Here is a 25,614-nt window from a genome sequence, read left to right on the forward strand (position 1 = left end):
TGGATGGCTCCCAGTAGGCGCCACTCAGCAACACCAGTACTGGAGTAGCAATAGGAAATGCTGAAGTCGTCTGCACACAGAGAAGGTGACACAGACGGCCCTGCAGCTGCATTTGGGCAGCTAATAGCCACTAAAAATACTCCCCTCCTGCGCATGGGGGGAACTATGCGAGGCACCAACTTGGACATGTAAAGTACGGGACGACTGGAAGTTTTGAACAGAAGTCGGGAACAGTCACTCATATAATGTAACGAGGATATGATGTCACCAGGTCTTTTCATAAGCTTTCCTTAAATCAAAAAAGACGACAAGCAGGTATTGGTATCTGGAAAAAGCTGTCCAGATGGCAGACTCGACGGACACGAGATTATCAGTGGTAGAGCGGCCCTGGCGGAAACCACCCTGGCATGGTGCCAGTCGGCCCCGTGACTCCAGGAGCCAACACAACCGTTGGCTCACCATACGTTCTAACAGCTTACAAAGAGCGTTGGTGAGGCTGATGGGCCAATAACTTTACTCATCTGGCTGGTTTTTACCAGGTTTAAGCACTGGAACGATGGTGCACTCCCGCCATTGCGATGGGAGTATGCCATCACTCCAGATGCGGTTGAAGATGACGAGGATATGTCGCTGGTAGTATGACGAGAGGCGTTTAAGCATCTGAGTGTAGATCCGTAGCCCCGGAGCTATGTTGGGGCAAGGTGCAAGGGCACCGAGGAGCTCCCACTCAGTAAATGGAGCTTTATATGGGTCGCTGTGGTGTGCAGTGAATGAGAAGAGTTTCACTTCCATCCGCCGTTTGAGGGTGCGAAAGGCTTGGGGGTAATTCTCGAAAGCTTGGTGGAGGGGGGGGGGGAGGTAATTCTCCAAAGCAGAAGCTCCAGCACAGTGCTCAGCAAAGTGCTCGGCGACTGTGTTTGCGTCGGAAGATAACACACCATTGATGTTAATGCCAGGGACACTCCTTGGGGATCCAATGGTTGAGACGTACCTCTCCCAACGCTCCTGTTTACATCTTTTTATGAGCAGGCGAACACGGGCATGGAGCAATTTAAAGGTTATTAGGTGTTTCAGGGCCGGGTGCCACTCATGTAACCGTAGAGCTTGCGTACGCCCTTTAATGGTCTCAACGATTTCAGGCGACCACCAAGGCACTGTAGAGTAGTGTGCTTGTTCTTATCACAAAACTATGTGTAAACAGTGTGTACTATGGTATTTACATGTATGATTAGTTTAATTTGTGCATATAAAGGAAAATAATTTACTTGCAGTGCTCAACATAAATGAATAGACTAAGTTTGAGTTTTATAGAGGAAACAGAATGTCGAAAAAAATGTTCAAATGGCTCTGAGCACTATGGGACTTAACATCTGAGGTCATCAGTCCCCTAGAACTTAGCACTACTTAAACCTACTGTAACAGGGGTCCCATGGTCAAGTCCCCATATGGAACCATGAGGGTATAAAATAAATAAAATAAAATAAAATAAAATATTAATTATGTATTATTGTATGATAGTGATTGGTTGTAATTAATATTTACGTGACGTTTGATTATTCGGTATCAGACGCTTGACAATGGCTTTTTCGTAAATGTAATGTTATTCGTAGTTGACCGTGAAATAAGACTCAAATAATCGGACTTCGTATTTAAATCGTTTCCAAAGACTGCTGCGGTAGGTGCGGACTCAAATCTAAATCTCAATATTAGAATAATTTGCCAGCCATGTCAATACGTCGTACAGAGGTGACTGTCTACTAAACATAAAAAGTTTACACAGTTAGTTAAATCAGATATATTCAATGAATAAGCCTACAGTTCATAATCCTACTTACTTTTATAAATATAAATTCTTTTCAGAATCGAGTGCCTAGTATGGTTGCAACTCGCAGTAATTTTCTATAACATGAAATATGGCGGTGTGCCAGACAATAAACTAAAATACGTGCTTCTCCTTCTTTAATCAAACATACGAGTAACGAAAATGTGCTTTTGTTTTATCAGCGACACAGCGCTGCAGTTGTGTGCCATAGGCTTTATTTATTTGTCACTGATTATTTATTTAATTAATATCTCGCGTTTCCGAGGAAACTCACGCTCGGCATGCAAATGTGCCTTTATAAGGGCTACCTTTCGAATTTTTCTTCGTTATTGTGGCGCATGAACAACAACAATGGAGTTAAGTTGCTTAAACACTTCCATATCTATAGCGACCAGCAATGGGGAAACGAACACATGGATCACCAGAATAACTGCACTGATGTCGACTCGTGCGTGCAGCAGTCTGAGCTATGGCCACTGATATCACTGCATGCTGAAGCCACACAGTGTGGGATCGGCTATTTAGGGATGGTACTTGTCAATACCTCGACACTTCACTGCAAATCTATTGCACTCTTCGTTTCGCTGAGTTTATTATACGGTTCATGGACGTTGTTACTGATTTTGTATTTCTCTCTTGGTTCTTGCTTTTGAATGTTTGCACTAACTTACCACATGTTGACTGCTATCACACTTCTTTGAAGCATAAGAGTCAAACTTCCATTTGTCAGTTCTTCTAAAAAAGTACGATATTATGAACTTAGGGGCAGCATTTTTGCTCTTCTGTCTGTTGTATGCTGAACTGACTAGATTCGTCATACTTTTCGTTCCATAGATTCACAGCCAGGAGATCCTCAAGAAGTTACAAAAATCAGGAAACAATAATACATGTTTACAAAGAAAATAAGGTATTGTAATGACTGTGCCACATGTCCAAAGCGAAACTATCCTCATGAGTGTGGAATAAATCAGAAATTCTTAAACGTATTTTCACTTAAATAGTAATAAGGAACTTGTCAGACACACAAATTTACAACATTATGCGATACATACGATAATTTTGGGCTATTGTAGCCACACATCACTAAAGTGAAAAAAATTGTGTGCGAGGTCTATTTACATTGGCTATATTACTGCACTGAAAACCAACAGTGGCCAGATGTTACGAGACCTTTAGTCTATTTATCATATAAACACATCAGTCACTTCCTCTAAGATATTCTGCAACGTTGTAGAATGACTGATCCCCTGATAATGGGTCAGAAACCAAACATTATTAGTATTTAAAGTGTGTGTGGCTGCTGGCAAGCTATTAAAATGTGTGCTCTGAATAATGTTAATTTTTCTGTACCAAACTAGTGACATTAAATATTTAGAAGAGTATTCTCTTTTCTCTTACCAATTGCATAAGCTGATCACTCGGAAAGAAAGAGTGTATTTTATTTATGACTAATTTCATTAACGAAAACACATATTGGGAAGCAGTAGTCAGTATCTGCACTTGTTTGGACAGACCCGTGTAGGAAATTCTTAGTTGACACAATAAATAATTCGTGTCATATGTTTTAGAACATGGAAAACTTAGCCTGGTGTGGTGAGTTACCCAAAGAATATCCTGGATTACATTATGAAATGAAATTAAGCAAATCGTGGAACCTATTTTTATATCATCCATGTGTGGCAACATCTGCATTGAAAATAAAAATTTGTAGAGGTGCTTCAGGTGTTTCATGTTAGATTCCTAACAGTTAAATATATTATTAAACTTCAGTCCTAATAATTTAACAGTGTAGATCTCTTATATCTGCGTGTCCTCATAATTTAGGAGTTTACAGGTATAGAGCACAATATCTGAGCAGTTTAATAACAAAGAATTGGTTAGGGGCTATTTATTAATTAATGTGAACATTTCATTAACAGATTGCCCTTAAACTATACTCCAGTGGTAATTTACTGAAATATTTGTATCAACTGGAAACAAAACAAATTTCACGTATGGGAATGTCAGTGATGAGAGTTTATATATATGAGAAAAGTAATGGTGCCATGTAATAAATTCTCAGTTGTATCACGCCGGATAGCTTAATCCAAGACTCATTCCTAATGACACACTGTGTTCCGAGTCAGAGAGATATGATACAACCATTCTCCACCAGTTCCTGTTGCACCAAAGTATCTTAATTTGCTTATAAGCTTATTGTAATTCCCTTTGTCAAATGCTTTGAAAGACCATAAAATATACTAGTAATCAGTAGTTTGTTGACTACTGAATTAAGTAAGGACTCGCTATATGTGTACATACTAAGTGGTTATAATTAAACTCCACTACTCTTAGGTGTCCGGTGGCGGATATAATTACCATACAGCAATGAAACTTGGTAGATACTATAATGCGGTAATGGAGAACCGACGTATGCTGGATACCAATTAGTTCCAGTTTCGGCTACCATTTATAATCAAGCCCTGTGAATTCATGGAAAACTTATAGAAATGTTTTCATGTGTAGTATACTGGCAGACTCACTAACTATTGCCACCAAGAATAGCTCCGAAAGTATGCTAGGAGCTACAAAGCTTGTGGGACAAAAGTTGCGTGGGACAACGAGGGCCATAATATAACGTTGGTTTTTGTTGCTAGGTAGCGTCGCGTCAGAGATATGCAGGACAACTTTTTTTTTAATGGGCTGCTACAGTTTGGTACTTATTTTCTGATAGTGGCTATCGAGACGAATCCAATTATGTGCAACAGTAAGGTCTTTGAAGGTCAACGAAGGTCACAAAGGTGGCATGAACGTCCATTTACAGAAGGTATCAAAGCGGTGCTGCAATCTTCTTATCATGGATTGAGCGATATTCCTTAACACATCAGCACTTATCAAAGCACATGCTCTGACAATTCAGTCTCTCATATCTTCAGGTGTAGTTGGAATGTCTTTATAAACAATGTCTTTTACGAATCCCTACAAAAAAAATCTGGTGAATGAGCCGACCACGAAACATCTCCTCCGCTTTCAATCCAACGATTTGGGAATTGTCTCTGGAACTCATTTCTAGTCATCAGCGAAAAATGTGCCGGACACCCATCATGTTGATACCACATTCTCTTCATTGTTGCTAAAGGTACTTCTTTCAATAATAGACCTAATGTTTCTTCCAGGAATGTGGTATACTTCCTACAATTAAGATTTCCTTCGATGAAATAGGGGCATATAATTCTGTCCGCCAGAATCCCACACCGTACATTCACCGACCACGGTTTCTGGTCTGCAATCTTCCGCATCTTCATGGATTTTCAGTTGCCCAGTAACGCATGTTATACAAATTAACATTTCCATAGTTCGTGAATGTAGCCTCGTTAGTAAATAAAATCAATAATAAAATTATAAACAGCCGACCAGTTGCAATGGATAAAGAAATCTTTACCTAGGTTTCAACAAATTTAAATTTGTCTTCTTCAGAAGGTGGCAATTTAAATTTGTTGAAACCTAGGTAAAGATTTCTTTATCCATTGCAACTGGTCGGCTGTTTATAATTTTATTACGTGGAACCGTTGCTGTTGTGCAGCTATGTTTAAAATACTGAAATAAAATCAAATTAATAAATGTGTCATCCCTCTGAAGCTGAAGTTGAGCACATTGACAGAATTCAGTGCAACACAGACAGTCCGTACCAGTTAATTCTTGGTGGAGACTGATATGGTAAGGATGATATTTGTGGCGATACAGAGAACGAACAACACACTCTCGCTCATTCCAGATTCCCTTTCAATTTGACGCAAACTAATATAAGAATCTGGAATCACAGTGGCAAGAGTACCAATTTCCGTTTCCTCGTTAGTAACTTTCCTTTGCCGGATGGGTTAAAGATCCAGTTGTTCTCAATTTATCATACACATATTTAAATGTACGACGTGTAGAGTGAGTACGGTGAGGGCATCTTTCAGCGTTTAAGTCTCTAGCTCGCACTGAATTTCGTTGGTATTCTCTATAAATGAGAAACATATCGACTTTTTCTTCGAAGGAATCCATCATTTACATTCGCTTGATTCGACGATAGCAGTCTTACCGTTCCTATTAGTGTTGTATTCCAAAACTGTGGAATGCTGTTTACATGTCAATGGCACGAGATGGATACGCCATATTCGTCGAATATTTACTATTTGCGCGATATACGAGACAGAATTGTCAGAGCATGTGCTTCACTAAGTGATAAGGAATACCACTCAATCCATGATAAGAAGGTTGCAGCACTGCATTGATACCAATGGTCATCACTTCGAACTCCTTCTGTTGAATGGACGTTTATGCCACATTTTTTACCTTCGTTGACCTTAGAAGACTTTACTGTTGGACATCGTTGTATTCGTCTCGATAGCCGCTATCAGAAAATAAGTACCAAACTATAGCATCCCATTTAAAAGAAAACAAAGTGTGCCTTCATATCTCGGACGCGACCCCACCTTGCAGCGAAAAACCAGCGTCATATTACGGCCCCCATTGTCCCATGCAGCTTTTGCCCCACATAGGTCTCAACTCCTATCATACTTCGCAGTTATTAGTGACTCACCCTGTATTAGGAATGGGACGTGGACAGAAAACGTCAAAAAAGCGAGGAAGGCCTAATGCTGATATTATTTTTAACCAACACTAACAAAATTTGTCCAAGTACCAGAAACGACAACGAGACGCTGCATCCGTAAAACAACATGATCGGCAGTTGCTCGCAGCAGTTCTGGTGGATGCTGGGCAACGTGTGTCTGTGTAACGGCCTTCAGACCAGACAGACACTGAACGTGTCCCAGGCAAACACTACCTCTTAGATATCCTCAGAGTCAAAAGTCTCACGGATTCAGATCAGACCATGCATTTGGAAAACTTCTGGAGGTAACACGTTTTTTGAAGGTTACATTAAGCAGATATTTCACTGGTGACCGAAATGAGGTGTTGCCCCATCTTGCATGGTTGGTTGGTTGATTTGGGGGGGGGGGGGGAGGGGGGGGTCAAACAGCGAGGTCATCGGTCACATCGAATTAAGGAAGGAAGGGGAAGGAAGTCGGTCATGCCATTTCACGGGAACCATCCCAGCATTTGCCTGAAACGATTTAGGGAAATCGTGGAAAACCTAAGTCAGGACGACTGGACGTGAGTTAGAACCGTCGTCCTCCCAAATGCGAGTCAGGTGTGCTAGCTTACTGTACGACCTCGCTCGGTGTTTTTGCATGAAAACAGGATATCCACACAGTTGTGCTCTTTCAAAGCCTGAGTGCGATGCTGCACAAGTAGGTTTCCAGAACATTGAGACAGCGTTGTTCACCAGACAGGCCCCCTTGGTGTAATCTCTCCAAAGAAGAATGGACCAAGGATAAAGCCGCTTGTGAATCCTTGCCATACAGTCACATACGGGAAGTGCAATGGCTACTCGTGCACAACACCCAGCTTAACGGTACCCAAAATACGGCAGTCCTGTGTATTCACTGTATCCTGCAGCGTAAAATCTGCTGCGCCATTCCTTAAAATATTTCCTGACCACATGTCATTAACTTCGTTCCATGCCATTAATCAAAGAGCCAATTCAGAACGTTGCTACAGATCGTGAGGTTCCAGTTGATACACAGTATGTATATTGTAGGATTACCAATATAAAGCAGACTGCAAAACTTTCCATACTGTTGACTATGGGGTGGACAATTCTCGTGACATAGCACAGGCACTAACACTAGCCAGAGTACATCCTGTACGTTCAGTTACAGCAACCGCAATCTCACCGGTAACTTCAGCGGGATATGACGCCTTCATCTTTCAGGAACCATTGCAAGTGCACCCGTGTTTTAGAATTTCGCTGTCGTCTTCTTCAAACCATTGAAAGACATTTGACGCTTCCTCTGATCTTTCAGTCAGTCATACCCTCTCAATGTAGCACAGTAATTGGTGCTGTTCACATAAGACAGTTTCACTGAAAGTGCACGGATTCTCTTCTCGATAGCCGTACTGTCCACTCACATCATGGTTTGTCAAATGAGAGTGTGGATGTCATACCGTCATACAAACCATCTGCAGTGCCAAATCTGCCTGTGACAGTCAAAACTGGAGTAACTTTTTTTCCAGTTTTCAGAAATATTCCACAGATAAATAACTGATTACACAAGTAACTTATTGTGTTACTCATCTCAGAATAACATTGTTAAATTAACTTTGTTGATATTGTATTTTGTTTGTGAATGTTTTCAGATATAAGAAGAGACATCTAGTACGGCTTTATAGAGAGTAGCTGTGTTTTCTCCTGCTCTGTTATGTCCGTGGCTTTGGTCACCATCAGCTACACATAAAAATTATTTGCATCGCTTGTTTGCTTCACAATTGAAAATAGATTTATTCTTGCAGATGGAAGGAGTTTACCATTCGACTGGGAAGCATTCGTCGGGATAGGAACGAGAGCACATCCTGGATCGTGGTCGCGAGCTGGGTCGTGGCCCACCCGGACTACGACACGGAGGCCTACTACGGCCACAACGTGGCTGTTATATTCCTGCCCCAGAGCGCCCCCCTCAGCAGTGAGTAGCGAGAAAGCACAGTAGCGCTCTTGCTTCATAGTGAGAGCGACAGACACACACATGTACAGGGTGTCACAAAAAGGTACGGCCAAACTTTCAGGAAACATTCCTCACACACAAAGAAAGAAAATATGTTATGTGGACATGTGTCCGGAAACGGTTACTTTCCATGTTAGAGCTCATTTTATTACTTCTCTTCAAATCACATTAATCTTGGAATGGAAACACACAGTGTCCGCAGCTCGTGGTCGTGCGGTAGCGTTCTCGCTTCCCGCGCCCGGGTTCCCGGGTTCGATTCCCGGCGGGGTCAGCGATTTTCTCTGCCTCGTGATGACTGGGAGTTGTGTGATGTCCTTAAGTTAGTTAGGTTTGAAGTAGTTCTAAGTTCTAGGGGACTGATTACCATGGATGTTAAGTCCCATAGTGCTCAGAACCTTTTTTTTTTTTTTGAAACACACAGCAACAGAACGAACCAGCGTGACTTCAAACAGTTTGTTACAGGAAATGTTCAAAATGTCCTCCGTTAGCGAGGATACATGCATCCACCCTCCGTCGGATGGAATCCCCGATGTGCTGATGCAGCCCTGGAGAATGGCGTATTGTATCACAGCCGTCCACAATACGAGCACGAAGAGTCTCTACATTTGGTACCGGGGTTGTGTAGACAAGAGCTTTCAAATGCCCCTTTTCTTTATTTGTGCGTGACGAATGTTTGCTGAAAGTTTGGCTGTACTTTTTTGTAACACCCTGTATACATAGATAAATTGATAGACAGAGGGAGAGAGAGAGAGAGAGAGAGTGTAGTGACTGAGTGAATGTCATGTATGGCAGTCTTGCAAATCAATATGTGCATTCTAAAAACTTATAGTTTGTTTTTACACAGTCAAGTGACATTAATGTGATCACCACCTATGTTCAGCGTCAGTACAATAACGAAACACAGATGACAGGTCGCAGCATTAGCAGTGCAGGGCACATAAAGGGTATTGGGGGGAGGGAGGGGGGGGGCAGGGGGATGTGGAAACAGTGCAAATGTTATAATGCGGAAGTGAAGCGATTTGCCTGACAACCAGTGCCGATGTCATAATGTGGAAATGGAGCGATTTGCCTGACGTCTACAAAGGCATGATCACTGATTTTTAGGACAAGGGTGGAAGCATTCCAGGAATGTCTAAGTTTGTTAAACGTTCACTTGCAGCCATTGTTAAGGTACAACATGCATGGCATAAAGGTGCTATCCAAAACTGGTGATAAGGCGTTTGCCGTGAACCATGGACCATATATGAACGACGACTGCGGAGATGTGTCTGGGCAAATAGATGTGCATGTGTTGAGCAACTGGCCACCCAGATTACGCAAAGAGCTACCAACAGGGCAGCATATGGGCCTCTGCAGCAGACAGCTGGTTCATGCACCCATGAAGACTGCTGTCCATTGGCGACAAAGGCTGGAATTCGCACGCCAATACTGCAACTGGACGTCCGAGTGGCGACAGGTTCCCTTTCCAGATGAAAGTCGTTCTATATTCGATCAGGCAAATGGCTGATTGGTTGTACAACGTGAAACGTCTGAAAGTAAATACCCTGCAACAATCAGCAGAAAGGTCTGGGCCAGAGAATAGAGCGTAATGGTCTCACGAGCGTTTTTTGTGGCATTAAATGGGTGATCTCGCCATTCTGGAAGTCACACTAGATCAACACAAGTATGCTTCCATCCTTGGGAGCCATGTCCACCCCTCGATGCAGTTCCTTTTTCCTCAACACGATTGCATCTACCAGTAGGGCAGTGCAACATGTCACACAGCTCACAGTGTATGTGCGTGGTTCAAAGAGCAGCAGAGTGCGTTTACTGTATCCCTTGGCAGACAGGCTCCTTGTATATGAAACTCAAAGAGGAACTGTGGTAACACATTGGACTGTTGGCACAATGGATCCTCAACTGAGAAACATCACGCAACTGGCCACAGCACTAGAGTTGGCATAGCGCCACATCGCTGTCAGTGCTGCGCAGAACTTCATTCACTGTCTTCCTGCATGCCTCACAGTCGTCCACACTGCAAAAGGTGGTTAGTAAGTATTTTGACAAGTGATCACATTAATGAAACGGCACGGTGTAATATAATACATAGTTGCTTTTCTTTCAGTTCTTTGTTTATTCAGGTTATTTTTATGATCTTTCATAGAAATTATCTTATTGTTCCACAATGATTAAATACCAGATGACATTAGAATAAATGTAGCACCTGACATGGTTGCATATCTGAACACTGTAAATCTTGGACGAATCTACAGATACACACATTTTTGTGTATCTGTGAAATCATGTTCACTGCTCGGTTACCTCCAACAAAGTGTTGCCGCACGTTGTGCGTTGGGACATGTCCGCAGTGTTGCCGAGGAGTTGCTGTTGAAACCTGTCCCACTCCTGAATGCTGGCTCTCCTGAAATCATCCAATGTGTAAAGGAAGTTCCTGTAATAATACACTGCAAGTTTCATTTAAACCTAAGCGTTTTAGATTGGGTGTATGTCATCATACAACTGAGACCATTCCACAAGCAGTGAACTGTCATGAGAATACAATAAGTTTTTTAATATTTCTCTGAAGAGTGACAGTGTGAAACCAAGGAAAGATCTCTACTTCCTCCAAGGAAAGAGCTACCACACGATAATATGTCCCCTTCCAGTCCTTCATAGTGCCCAGTTCATAAACAGAAGGAAGCATCTAATATGGTTTCCATGATAATGCTGCCACTGGATTGCACCACCGGATGCTGTGTCACGCAAGTCCAAGTGGCCTAATACTATGCCTTTGAAATCCACTGATGGTGTTCTTTTGCCCCTCCCCCCACATCATCTCTACTTATAAACTGAACGTAAATTCGAATATGCGAATGATACCTTCTCTACAACAACAAGGAGGTGGTATGAATTGCAAAGTTGTTCACTACCTGGAGCTGTATAGCTCTGTTTTCACGAGTGGCTTGCTGTACTGTGTCGCAGCTGTTACGGTCTGCAATGGTTGATGCCAAGCACAGTCGTAATTGCAATTGATGATCCTGATGGAGCCATTTTCCATCATACCTAGGTCCTCACAGCATACACCAGACAAGGCGGCATGACATAATCCCAATGCTTGAATGACAAAGTTAAAGTGTGCATCACCTTGAGCCACCCTGGAAACGACTGTGAACCAAATGCGTTGATTTCACATTGTTTGCCCATGTTATACCCAACTGTCACATATCTTGTGCAGGGTCCACCCACTCCAGCTACAGGGGGCTGATGACCAAGGACTTAGGTCCCCCCCCCCCTCCTTAAACCAACCAACCAACCAGTTATAGGGGTAGTGTAAATATAGTCATTCTGACACAGTCAGAAACTCTACAGACGCCCAATGACTTGTAAATCAGTTTTTGGCCTTATTTGAAAGTCATGCATGATATCATCGATGATCTTGAACTATTGATATCAACAGTGACATCACCGTTATCAGTGGGAAGGCGCAATCCTACCTAATCTCTAACAAATGATAGTGCCTTTCACTGAAACTGAAACTGAGCCAGTGAGACTCGCTTCATCTGTTTTGGGGTAAGCTGTTTTGTCCAGCTTAAGGAGGTAGCAAAAGTAAAAGGGTAGGTTCTATTAACAGTCGGCATCTGGAACACACAGCGAATGATGGCAACAAGGGACAGCAAACGACACCAGGTACACTCAGTGTGTATGTCTGCGAACCTCATTCACAGCGGCCATTGAGGGAAAAGGGTGCAACCAACTGCAGCTTATGGCACAACAAATGATGGCTGCCGTCTGTGCTCTGAGGTAATTCTTAAGTCATTCCAGGAAATGGCAGAGAAGGTCGAGAAGACCAGTCTCGCACATGGGCTTCCAAAGAAGCTCACAATTTGCAGCATTCTCTCCAGAACTGATCATGGCCATTTGGTAGTGAGTAGAGTGGAAGGACTGAAGCAGAGACTTTGAAAGTTCTGTGAAAAACTAGGTTGTCACTTCCTGGACTTGCTCCATAGGGTTCAGAACTGTAGGGTCCCCCTAAATGGGTTTGGTATGAACTACAAATCAGGGGTTGCTTCTCAGGTAGCTGGCTATATATGTGGTGCACACCAAGATTTTTTAGATTAGGCGACTCTCCATCTAATCCAGATAACGACAGCTGCAGGAAACCCATAACTATCAGTGTAGGATCGAAAGAAAGGCCTTCCACATGTGAGAGTATTAAAATCCTAATGGTAAACTGCCGCAGCTTTAGCAACAAAGTGCCACAGTTTCAAACGTTCATGAAAAGCAGTAAAGCTCACATAGTACTAGGTACAGAAAGCTGGTTGAAACCCAAAATTGATAGCAGTGAGATTTTCGGGGTGTATTTAAGTGTATATCGAAAGTATAGGTAAATGATAAATGGAGGTGGTGTATTTGTCGTAGTAGTCAAGAAACTCATATCCACTGAGGTAAAAATTGAAGGTGCATGTGCGATTGTTTGGGCAAGGCTCAATGTCAAGTATAGGCATTAAGTTATAATTGGATCCTTCTGTCGCCCACCACACTTATCTACTGATGTAGCCGAAAACTTTAAGGAAATCCTCAGTTCAGCTGTAGGTAAGTTCCATAATCACACTGTAATCAGTGGCAGAGACTTTGATCATCCAACTATTAATTTAGAAAATTACAGTTTTGTTAGTTGTGAGCGTGATAAGACATCCCATCAAACATCACTAAATGCCTTCTCTGGAATCTCCATAGAACAGATATTTAGGGCCCCATTCACGAAGGAAATATTGGAATTAATGGCAAGAAGTAGACGTGACCTCTTTGAGGATGTACACATCGAAACTGGTATCATAACCATGAAACGGTTGTGGCAAGAATAATTACCAATGTACAAATGACAGATAAAACACGCAGAAAGGTACATACGGTCAGTAAAGTAGATAAAAAAATCGGTAGTGTCATATCTCCATGAGGAACTAGAAACTAACAGCGCAGGGCAGGAACATGTAGAGGAACTACAGAAAGGTACATACTGTCAGTGAAGTAGATAAAAAAATTGGTAGTGTCATATCTCCATGAGGAACTAGAAACTTTCAGCACAGGACAGGAACATGTAGAGGAACTACAGTCAGTAAAGTAGATAAAAAAATCGGTAGTGTCATATCTCCATGAGGAACTAGAAACTAACAGCACAGGGCAGGAACATGTAGAGGAACTACAGAAAGGTACATACTGTCAGTGAAGTAGATAAAAAAATCGGTAGTGTCATGTCTTCATGAGGAACTATAAACTTGCAGCACAGGACAGGAACATGTAGAGGAACTATGGCTAAAGTTTAATAGAATGGTTGACCATGTTCTGGATAGATAAGTACCCAGTAGAACAGTTCATACTGGGAGTGATCCTTCGTGGAACACACTCACTATAAAGAAAATTGTAAAGAAACAGAAATCACTGCATAATTGGTGTAAAACAAAGCGTAGGGCTATAGATTGAGAGATGCCCAGTGAAATTCATTTGGCTGTCAAGAGGGCAATGTGTGATGTCTACAGTGACTATCGTAGCATAACATTGTCAAGTGATCTTTTGCAGAATCCAAAGAAATTCTGGCCATACTTACAGGTTGTTTTTTGCACCAAAGTTAGTGTCCAGTCCCTAGTGGATGAGACAGGTACTGAAATTCAGGACAGCATAAAAAAGACTGAATGCTTAACTCTGTTTTCAAGTATTTATTTACCATGGAAAACTCGGGAGGATTGCCCCATTTTAATCCTCGTACCACTGAAAAGATGAATTTGTCAGTGGCGTTGAGAAACTACTTAAAATTGAACAAAGCTCCAGGACTGGATGTAATCCCTGACAGATTCTATACTGAATTTTCGGCTGTGTTGGCCTCTCTTCTAATTATAGTCTATCGTAGATCCGCCGAACAAAAAACCATGCCCTTACCTGGAAAGAGGCACAGGTCACACCTGTCTACAAGGGGGGGGGGGGGGGTAGTAGAAGCGATCAACAAAACTACCATCCAAATTCATTGACATCCGTTTCTTTTACAATCCCAAAATATATTCTGAGGACAGACACAATGACGTATCTTGAACAAAATGACCACTTCAATGTCAACCAGCATGGATTTTTGAAACATCGAAACATGTGAAATCCAACTCGAAGTTTTCTCACATGGCATACTAAAAGCTTTGGATCAAGGCGATCAGATGGATGCTGTGTTTCTTGATTTCCGAAAAGCATTTGACTCACTACCACACCTACGCTTATTGTTAAAAGTGAGATCGTATGCGCCATCAAGTGAAATTGATGAGTGCATTGAGACTTTTTGGTAGGGACGACCAGACATATACGACGCAAAATACAAATAATGACTTAAGAATATGTGGCTGTCGAACATGGGTTTTACCTCCAATAGTATTCTGTAAACACTGAAATAGCGCCATGAAATCACCTTTTGTTTCACATCCCAATTGCTTACTGTCACGAACAGATGGCCCACTGTTAAAAAGCGACAGACGTTTGCCCTCTGTACCATAGGTGTTCTTATTGTTAACAACTGGAGTCTGTAAAGATTGGTTGTATGTATGGACTGCACACCTTTTAAGACACAACAGAGTCTTAAATTAATTTTTCTGCACATATATGACGTCACAAATTTCCAAAATGTTTTTAAAATTCGTCGGTAATACAAAAGTGGTATGTTTGAAACGATGTTTTTGGGAACTAGTTTGATATGAAATTAATTACTTTACCTCATCTGTGACGTCACAATATTCTTAAATACGTCAGAAAATGTAAGGTTTATGTTGCAGCAGTTTCAAAATGCCTAAAGTGTATTCATTATGTTGCAGCGGTATCTAAATGCCTAAAGGGTATTCAGTCTGTGCCAACAGTGTGATGTGTTATCTTTACATCAGAATTATTTTCCAAAGATGCCTTGCATGACTGTGAACTTAAGTATGAGTCAGGTAGAGAAGAGGAGAATGAATACAAAGTATTACTAGAAAAATACAATCGTTAACAACTAGTACCCAAAATTATTGGGATCTAGCAGAGGTTAAGTACAAGGAAAACGTTGTAAGGATGACATTATTTACTTCACCTCAGCTATGATATCACAATATTCTAAAAATGTATTAGCAGTTTACGTTGCAACAGTATCAGGGATGCGTATCCAGAAAGTAAGTTTTCTCATGTTGTTTTCTTCAATGTACACGTGCACTATATGATCAAAAGTATCCAGACGCTAGGCTGAAAATGACTTACAAGCTAGTGGCGCCATCAGTTGGTAATGCTGGAATTAAATATGATGTTGGCCCACCCTCATCCTTGATGATAGCTACCACTCTCTCAGGCATACATTGGATCAGGTGCTGGAAGGTTTCTTGGGGAACGGCAGCCCATTCTTCACGGAATGCTCCACTGAGCAGAGATACCGACGTCGATCGGTGAGGCCGGCACGAAGTCGGCCTTCCAAAACACCCCAAAGGTGTTCTAGAAGATTCAGTTCAGGTCTCTGTGCAGGCCAGTCCATTACAGGGATGTCATTGTCGTGCAACCACTCCGCCACAGGCCGTGCATTCTGAACAGGTGTTCGATCGTGTTGAAGGATGCAATCGCCATCCCCGAATTACTCTTCAACAGTGGGAAGCAAGAAGGTGCTAGAAACATTAATGTAGGCCTGTGCTGTGATAGTGCCAGGCAAAACAACAAGGGGTGCAAGCCCCCTCCATGAAAAACAGTCCCACACCATAACACCACAGCCTCCGAATTTTACTAATGGCACTACACACGCTGGCAGATGACGTTCACCGGGAATTCGCCATACCGACATCCTGCCATCGGATCGCCACATTGAGTGCCATGATTCGTCACTCCACACAACGTTTTTCCACTGTTCAATCGTCCAATGTTTACGCTCCTTACACCAAGCGAGGCGTTGTCTGGCATTTACCGGCGTGATGTGTGGCTTATGAGCAGCCGCTCGACCACGAGGTCAGCGTATACGTTTTTGTGCTGTACGTGTCCCTTCACGTTTCCACTTCACTATCACATCGGAAACAGTGGACTTAGGGATGTTTAGGAGTGTGGAAATCTCGCGTACAGACGTATGACACAAGTGACAACCAATCACCTGACCACGTTCGAAGTCCGTGAGTTCTGCAGAGCGCCCCATTCCGCTCTCTCACTATGACTAAGGACTACTGAGGTCGCTGATATGGACTACCTGGCAGTAGGTGGCAGCACAATGCACCTAATATGAAAAATGTATGTTTATGGGGGTGTTCGGATACTTTTGATCGCGTAGTGCGTTTAGCTGGAAAAATTGCACATGCCTCACAGATCTATGCCGCCTGGACAAGTACTATCTGATGCCAGTACAGCGCCAACAGTGCTACGAAATGGCGTCTTTTGCTCTCTCTCCCGCCGTCTTCGAGGTCCGGTCAGTGACAAGGTTCCTTAACGCACAAAAGTTAACGCCCATCGAAATTCATCGTCAGCTTTGTCAGGTCTACGGGCAGAACATAATGAGCTGATGGTGCGTCGCTGGTGTAGGCTTCTTTCCGACAGGTGATCAAAGTGCCCACGATGGGGAGCGAACAGGGTGACCGTCCCTCGCCATTTGGATGAGATGGTGCGGCAGCGCATCCTGGTGAACCGTCGCTTCGAGATTACGGAGCTCAGCAGCCAGTTTCCGCACATATCGCGATCCTTGTGCGCGAAACTGACACTAAGCACCTGCTGCTCGATTAATTGTGTGCCAGGTTCGTACCGAAAAACCTGACACTCGAGTACGAAACGAAGCGCTTCGGATCAGCACCGACCTTTCTGCAGTGGTATCAAGATGGTGGCGACGAGTTCCTCGACAGGTTGGTAGCAGGCGACGAGGCGTGGATTTCTCACTTGACGCCGGAAACCAAGCAGCAGGCAAACCGCTGGCGTCACAGTGGAGCCCTCGTCAAGACGAAATTCAAACAGGCTCTGTGGGTGCAGAAAGTAGTGTGCAAGGTGTTCTGGGGACAGGAAGGGCATTCTGTTCATTGACTTTCTGCACAGAGGTGACGCAGTGAACGCTGACCGTTACTGTGAAAAATGCGGAAACTGAACTGTGACGTGCCGTTCAGAGCAAGAGGCGCGCAGTGCCTACTGCACGTGTTGTGATGCTCGGTTCCAAACGGTTCGGCGCACATCAACTGTTATGCACAAGTTCGGATATATAAAAGTATTCAACCTGATAATGTACGTATTGTCATCAAATAACGTTGTTTTTCCATTTCCAGAAAATAATGCTCCATAAAAATAAAACGCAAACGATGAAAAGCCACACTGAGAAACTTCTAATGCCTTTTTTGAAACCGTGGCTTCTTAAAAAACTTGTAACCCAGCACACCTGCATCTAATAAAAGTACGAACAAACACATTACCACCGGCCGGTGTGGCCGAGCGATTCTAGGCGCTGCAGTCTGGAACCGCGCGACCGCTACGGTCGCAGGTTCGAATCCTGCCTTGGGCATGGATGTGTGTGATGTCCTTAGGTTAGTTAGGTTCAACTAGTTGTAAGTTCTAGGGGACTGATGACCTCAGAAGTTGAGACCCATAGTGCTCAGAGCCATTTGAACCATTTTTGAGCCAAACACATTACCAAACGCGATTTATTATAAGGAAGGAAGGAATAAGGTGTTCGATTTTAGAAATAAATAAATTGTTTAATCATGTTATATCATTTAAACTGCACAATGTCATCGTTTGTTTATAAATATACACACACGTGGCAGGCGACCAAAGACTGTAACAGTGAGAGACGTGATGTTTCAAAAGGAAATGTCAGAATTGATATTGCGAAACTAAAAGAAATTATTCAATTTTTGTCAGATTTCTCATATTTTGCAAGCACAAATAAGCTTCAAAAACAATATATTTCAACATCTTCAGCACTCACAGTATATCTACACTAATGGGCATTAAAATTGCTACACCACGAAGATGGCGTGCTACAGACGCGAAATTTAACCGACAGGAAGAACATGCTTTGATATGCAAATTATTAGCTTTTCAGATCAATCACACAACGTTGGCGCCGGTGGCGACACCTACAACGTGCTGACATGAGGAAAGTTTCCAACCGATTTCTCATACACAAACAGCAGTTGACCGGCGTTGTCTGGTGAAAAGTTGTGATGCCTCGTGTAAGAAGGCGGAATGCGTACCACCACGTTTCCGACTTTGATAAAGGTCGGATTGTAGCCTATCGCAATTACGGTTTATCGTATCGCGACATTGCTGCTCGTGTTGGTCGAGATCCAATGACTGTTAGCAGAATATCAAATCGGTGGGTTCAGGAGGGTAAAACGGAAGGCCGTGCTGGATCCCAACGGCTCCGTATCACTAGCAGTCGAGATGACAGTCATCTTATCCGCATGGCTGTAACGGATCGTGCAGCCACGTCTCGATCCCTGAGTCAACAGATGGGGACGTTTGAAAGACAACAACCATCTGCAGGAACAGTTCGACGACGTTTACAGCAGCATGGATTATCAGCTCGGAGACCACGGCTGCGGTTACCCTTGACGCTGCATCACAGACAGGAGCGCCTGCGATGGTGTACTCAACGACGAACCTGGGTGCACGAATAGCAAAACGTCATTTTTTCGGGTGAATCCAGCTTTTGCTTACAGCATCATGATGGTCGCATCCGTGGTTGGCGACATCGCAGTGAACGCACATTGGAAGCGTGTATTCGTCATCACCATAATGGCGTATCACCCGGCGTGATGGTATGGGATGCCACTGGTTACACGTCTCGGTCACCTCTTGTTCGCATTGACGGCCCTCTGAACAGTGAACGTTACATTTCAGATGTGTTACGACCCGTGGCTCTACCCTTCATTCGATCCCTGCGAACCCCTACATTTCAGCAGGTTAATGCACGACCGCATGTTGCAGGTCCTGTACGGGCCTTTCTGGATACAGAAAATGTTCGACTGCTGCCCTGGCCAGCACATTCTCCAGATCTCTCACCAATTGAAAACGTCTGGTCAATGGTGGCCGAGCAACTGGCTCGTCACAATACGCCAGTCAGTACTCTTGATGAACTGTGGTATCATGTTGACGCTGCATGGGTAACTGGCTCGTCACAATACGCCAGTCACTACTCTTGATGAACTGTGGTATCGTGTTGACGCTGCATAGGCAGCTGTACCTGTACACGCCATCCAAGCTCTGTTTGACTCAATGCCCAGGCGTATCATAGCCGTTATTAAGGCCAGAGGTGGTTGTTCTGGTTACAGATTTCTCAGTATGTATGCACCCAAATTGCTTGAAAATGTAATCACATGTCATTTGCAGTATAATATATTTATCCAATGAATACCCGTTTATCATCTGCATTTCTTCTTGGTGTAGCAATTTTAATGGCCAGTAGTGTATTAACATATTCACAGCTTGCATGCCCAACATAGCATATTCAAGACAATCACAAAAATTTTGCTAAATAAATATTTTACCAGCATATTTGCGATTTGTCACATATTGCACGTGCTGTGAAGCTTCGCACTGAACATATCTGCATCAAAATTATCTACATTATTTATTAAAATACTCACGGTTGATGGGAATCATATGTGCAGCACAGTTACGAGCCTACAGACCTATAAATCAAATGTTTTGCCTTTCTAAACTGTCTGTGTACCCCAGTAAAATACATTCTTATAATAACATACAAAACCTCCACGACAATTCGATCAAAAATAAAGTCTGATAATATGTAAAGTTTCACACACTTTCCATCCTCATTGAAGCTTTAAATCAAATATTTCTGTATCTACATTATCTATATTACTCATTGAAATGCAGACAGCTCCCATGCTTACCGTAATACATGCAAGACCTCTTTGAAAAATGAACAAAAATGGAGCTGTAGTTTATGAAGGATTTCCCACACTTTACAAGTAGAATGACGCATCAAATCAAATATTTCTGCATCTAAATTATTTTTGTTACTTATTAAAAACGCAAACAGGTTGCATGCTTATCGTAATACATGCAAGACCTTTACTAAAATTTTAGAAAATTCCGTTTTATCTCAGATTTCTCACTCACTAGTAGGATAAAATGCTTCCACATCTAAATTGTATATATTATTTATTAAAATACTTACAGCTCATGTAGTACGCTAGAGGTTTGTGGAACTAGGTTAAAGAACGTATGGAAATCTGGAAATTAATTCTATAGGAGCTTGCTAAGTTTAGAACTGAGGCATAAATACTCTTTTAGGGCAAGTTCATGCAGTTTTTGGGGAAACTGGGTACAATTCTGTGCCAACTAGATACTGTTTTAGAGGTAGTTTGATATACTTTTAGGGCAAGTTGATGTTCTTTGAGACGAAAGTTCATACTCTTCTAAGGGGCAAGTTTGTACACTTTTGGGAGATGTTGACATAGTTTTGGGGGGAGGGGGGGGGGAGGGACTAGATGCACATTGGGCCACGTTGATACAGTTTTGGGACAAGTTGACACGTTTCTGGATCAAGTTGGTACTGTTTTGGGGCAATGTGAAGTTTGAGAGTCAATTTGATACTCCTTCAGGCCAGACGTTAATGGTAAATGCAAATGGTAAACAGTAAATGCTGGATGATAAACGCTAGACACTAAACTGTTAGCACCTAACAGTAGATGTTAAACAGTTAATGGCTTATGCATAATGCATGACACTGAATGCCTAATGAAATCAACTAACACCTAATGGCTAACAGCTAACAACTAAATGCTAATGCCGAGTGCCTAACAGTGCGTGTCTAGTGCCTAATGGCTAATGGCCAACAACAGCTAATGCCTAATGCTAATCGCTAATGCCTAACACAACATCTAGTGGCTATTACTTGTCACCTAATGTGTATGGCTAATGTATATTGATCACTGACCATCGTTGATCAGTCGACATCATTGATCACTGACCACCATTGTGTACAGGGTGACAGCCAGTCAAGGAATATTTCATGGATTTCCTTTGAAAAATTTATTTCAAAGGCCCAGTCCAATCTTTACAAGTTTTCTCCCAGAGCAACTTCCGCTATGCCTAAGTGACACAAGTTGCCTGCCTTTCAGAACAAAGACAGTGATGTCCAATTAAAGATGCTGACCAGAGACACCTTGAGTGCTCTGCTGAAACTATTGGCGAATTCACGCCACAGGTTTTAGTCAATAACGTGCATGAGATGCAGGTCATGTGTGTGGACTCGGGAGGATTCTGCAGTGCAGAACACAGCTGCTTCGGTCTCTTGTGATCCAAACCTCGACTAAGACAGGCGCCTTTTTGGGGAGGCAGAGACCCTGGTTATGCACCCCGTGACCAGCTGCCAACGTAACTTAAAATGAACCACCATCCCTTCCGTTGCCCACTTATTTAATTGTTTGTCCGCCTAGACTGGCCTACACCTGGTAACTTCCTCCCTAGGCTAGCCCCTTTTGTGCCTGCATTGAAATATATTCCCTTTATTTTGCCTAGCTATCTGTTCTGCCACTTAACAGCTGCCCTGGATGCTCACTCACACGGCCTGAACACCTGATCTCCTGTTCACTGTCGTCGTAAGCCACATGCAGCAGCCTTCTTCCCCTTCCCTGCACATGTACAATTGATCACTGTGCATGAGATATCTCAAAGAAACCCTAAAACTGTAACAGAGTTACCCAAATGTGTATCAACTTTGACCTAAAACCCAATGAGCTTACCCCTAATCTGTATCAACATGTCCCTTAAAGTGTATCAAATTGCACCCCAATCTTTGTCACCCTACCCAGAAGGTGTATCGACTTGACTCAAAAGTATTCCTATTCGTAGCGCCAGTATGAAAGCTGAGAATATTTTAATAAATGATACATACAAATCTGAGCGGAAATATTCAGTTTTAAGCTCTATTGTGCTTGCAATATACGACAAACCTTACATATAATGCTGCCATATTTACTTTGCACGAATCTTTGTAGGCATCTCGCACATGATGCAATAAGCATGCAAGCTCTGTGCATTTTAATAATTAATGCAGACAGTGATGAAGATGCTGAAAGATTTAATTTGTGAAGCTTCATTGTGCTTGCCAGATGTGAGGAATCTCGCAATAAACGATAAATAATTTAATTTGGTTTTGAGATATGAATTATTTCACTGTCTTTGGAGATGTCTCATCGTTCACTGTTAGCAACTTTGGCTATATTTCTCGTGTGTGTGTTTGTAAACAGTCCAGATTGTTCTGCAGTTTTGGTGATATAACGTAATAAAACACTTTATTTCTTCCTGAAATCGATCACCTCATTACTACCTGCCCCAAAGTAAATCATGTTGTGTATGTTTTTGATGGTGATGTACTTGACAGCACTTTTTTAAGCAGTCATAGTTCCCCAAAATGCAGCAGAAGTTTGATCGTAACACTTGTCAACGATTTTTTTTTCTTATGATCCATTACCTTCTGGTGATGAAGGAACAACGTTAGCTGAAGACGATACACACGTTATCAGATCGAATACATATTTAGATACTGTTTCAATGTAAACAATACATTTCCTGATGCAGTTTCGGAATATTGTGGCATGATATCTCAGGTAAAGTAATTAGTCTGCATCTTACAGCATTTTGTTGTACTTAACTTGAACTAGATACCAATAACTTTTTGGAAATAATTGTTAAAAATCACACTTTTCTGGTGATACAACTTAATTCTTCCCCTTACTCCTCCTGACACATAGTTTGGAATCTGAATTCGGATGGGACACGCAGGGAAAAAAAATTTGATGTAAGCACACTGTGGCAATGCACACATAAAACATCGCACTTTTTCCACAGACTTATTACGCTTTAGGTATTTAGATACTGCTTCAATGTCAACAATACATTTTCTGATACTTTTTAGAATATCGATGTAGTATCGATTTTAACATCGCACTTTCACGTTTCTGATGTATTTTGTAGATATTTTAGAATATTATGACATCACAGATGTCCAGAATGACTCTTTCACGGCTCTGTTGTGTGTTAAAACAAGTGTGTACAGACGCCTGTTGGTAACAGTGAAAACAACTTGTGGTGCAGAGACTGAACTTCGTCGTTTTTTAACAGTTGAGCCATCCGTATATGAGAATAAGCAACCGGCATGTGAAACAGGAGTTGATTTTATTTCGCAGTTTCACTGTTTATGGAATAGTATTTGATATAATAGTCATGTTCGATTGCCACATATTCCTTATTCATTATTTGTTCTTATCAGCAAATGTCAGTTTTTGTTATTTATAAAGGTCATGTTATATACTGGTTCCAATATTCCATGGTGATTAATATATATATCTTAAAATGTAATTTACCAATATGACTGGTGAGCCAGTCTGTACACGTGTTTTCGGAAGTCAATAACTAAACATAGTTGACAAAATTCTTGGTGTTTTAGGCAAGTCAGATACTTTGATGTATTTTTGGTAATATATTTTGGATATTTCTGAGAATATGCCAGATGGAATTACGTTGTAATGGTAGTATTAAACTCTGATTGGAGGAGGCAAGAGAGGTATATGATGTACTTTTTCATTAATAATTCCAATTGCTTGAATACTTCGGATAACAGCCCAGATGGGACACTACACTATAATTTGCTCTTTCGTTTTAATGGTGACTAATATTCTAGGCTATGATAGAAAGAGATTTTAGAGAGTCACTATATTATGCAGTGTGTGTTCAAGCAATGTAAATTTCATGCACATCTTGTACATCTTGCTTTTTAATATTACACTCTGACTGTTTGGAAAGAAAAAAAGACAGGGATGTAAAGTACACAGTTAATCAGTACATAAATTTTGTCAGTTGACACCAGTTTAAAGCCAGAAATAATAAATATCTTTGATTATAAATTGGAGGTTATGTAATTTTTACTACATATCTAGCACTATATTTTCTCATTATTTTGCTACTAGACCCTGATTTGTTGGAAAAAGGGAGGGGGAGGGGTATAAAGCACACACTTCATCTATTCCCACCATCCTGTGTTTTCAATACTGTGTTAGAAGTTGTTAGAGATACAGGGGGAGCCCTTCTGATTTCCTAATTAACACAACTGCAACATTGGCTTTTTGTTTCATTTTTAACAATGCGCTAAACTTTGCTTCAGCTAAGGGGTAGGGACTTCCAGCTTCCCATTAATACAACTGGGCTATTTCCACCATCTTGGAATTTTAATATTGTGCTATGAGTAGGCGTAGTGCACCGTGATTGTTTGGCGATAGGGAGAGGAGTACATGGTTTCTAATTTCCCACAAACACAAATCGGCTAGTTCTGCTATGTTGTTGTTTCATTGGCTCTTCCGTACTTAATTCTACGTGCAGCAAAATGCGTTGACCTATATTACACATTGTGTAAGGCGAATAATTCCAATAGTCATTGCAAAAGGAGAAAATTCTTTCTTCAACACTTTGAATGCAATAAGTCAATTGTGTAAGATAGTAACAAGAAATGTTACTTTCTCGTGATTTTTATACTGCATTGAGTTACATAATTTGTTATACGATCTTTCACTAGCAGCCAACAGTCAGCTGAAGTCCAACTGGCGACCTGTGTTCTGTGTCAGAAGGGTGAGCTAAAGTAATGGTGGATGGTTAATCAGGTAGTACGTATTGTAATAAATTTAAAGAATAAAATTGAGGAAATGCAAGTGACAAACGTAGTGAATTATGAATATGGCGAGCAAGGCCACAGTGATTAAAAATGATTAAAGGATTAAAACATGCGACCTTTACGTGTCTTATTGTATTATTAACTCAAATATGTATCTGAGAGCTGATCTGACCCGTCACTGTAATGACCCAATAATTGGAAATCAGGAAGCAGACCATGATGGGTAGATCACATAACAAATGAGGAGGTATTGAATAGAATTGGGGAGAAGAGGAGTTTGTGGCACAACTTGACAAGAGTAAGGGACCGGTTGGTAGGACATGTTCTGAGGCATCAAGGGATCACAAATTTAGCATTGGAGGGCAGCGTGGAGGGTAAAAATCGTAGAGGGAGACCAAGAGATGAATACACCAAACAGATTCAGAAGGATGTAGGTTGCAGTAGGTACTGGGAGATGAAGAAGCTTGCACAGGATAGAGTAGCATGGAGATCTGCATCAAACCAGTCTCAGGACTGAAGACAACAACAACAACAACAACAACACCATCTCATTACTCAGTCGAGTCACTTCTGGCACGAGA

At 41.9% G+C, this 25,614-nt stretch overlaps 1 protein-coding gene across 1 annotated transcript in view; it reads left to right on the forward strand.

The window, feature by feature from the left end:
* Positions 1-25,614, forward strand: part of LOC124551195 (venom protease-like) — a 220,675-nt gene that overhangs the window by 89,529 nt on the left and 105,532 nt on the right. The window contains exon 3 of the mRNA XM_047126183.1: positions 8,201-8,370. Within this exon, the coding sequence (XP_046982139.1) occupies positions 8,201-8,370 (170 nt within the window). The remainder of the gene's footprint in view (positions 1-8,200; positions 8,371-25,614) is intronic.

The sequence above is a fragment of the Schistocerca americana genome, chromosome 9, assembly GCF_021461395.2.
Source record: "Schistocerca americana isolate TAMUIC-IGC-003095 chromosome 9, iqSchAmer2.1, whole genome shotgun sequence".
Classification (NCBI taxonomy): domain Eukaryota; kingdom Metazoa; phylum Arthropoda; class Insecta; order Orthoptera; family Acrididae; genus Schistocerca; species Schistocerca americana.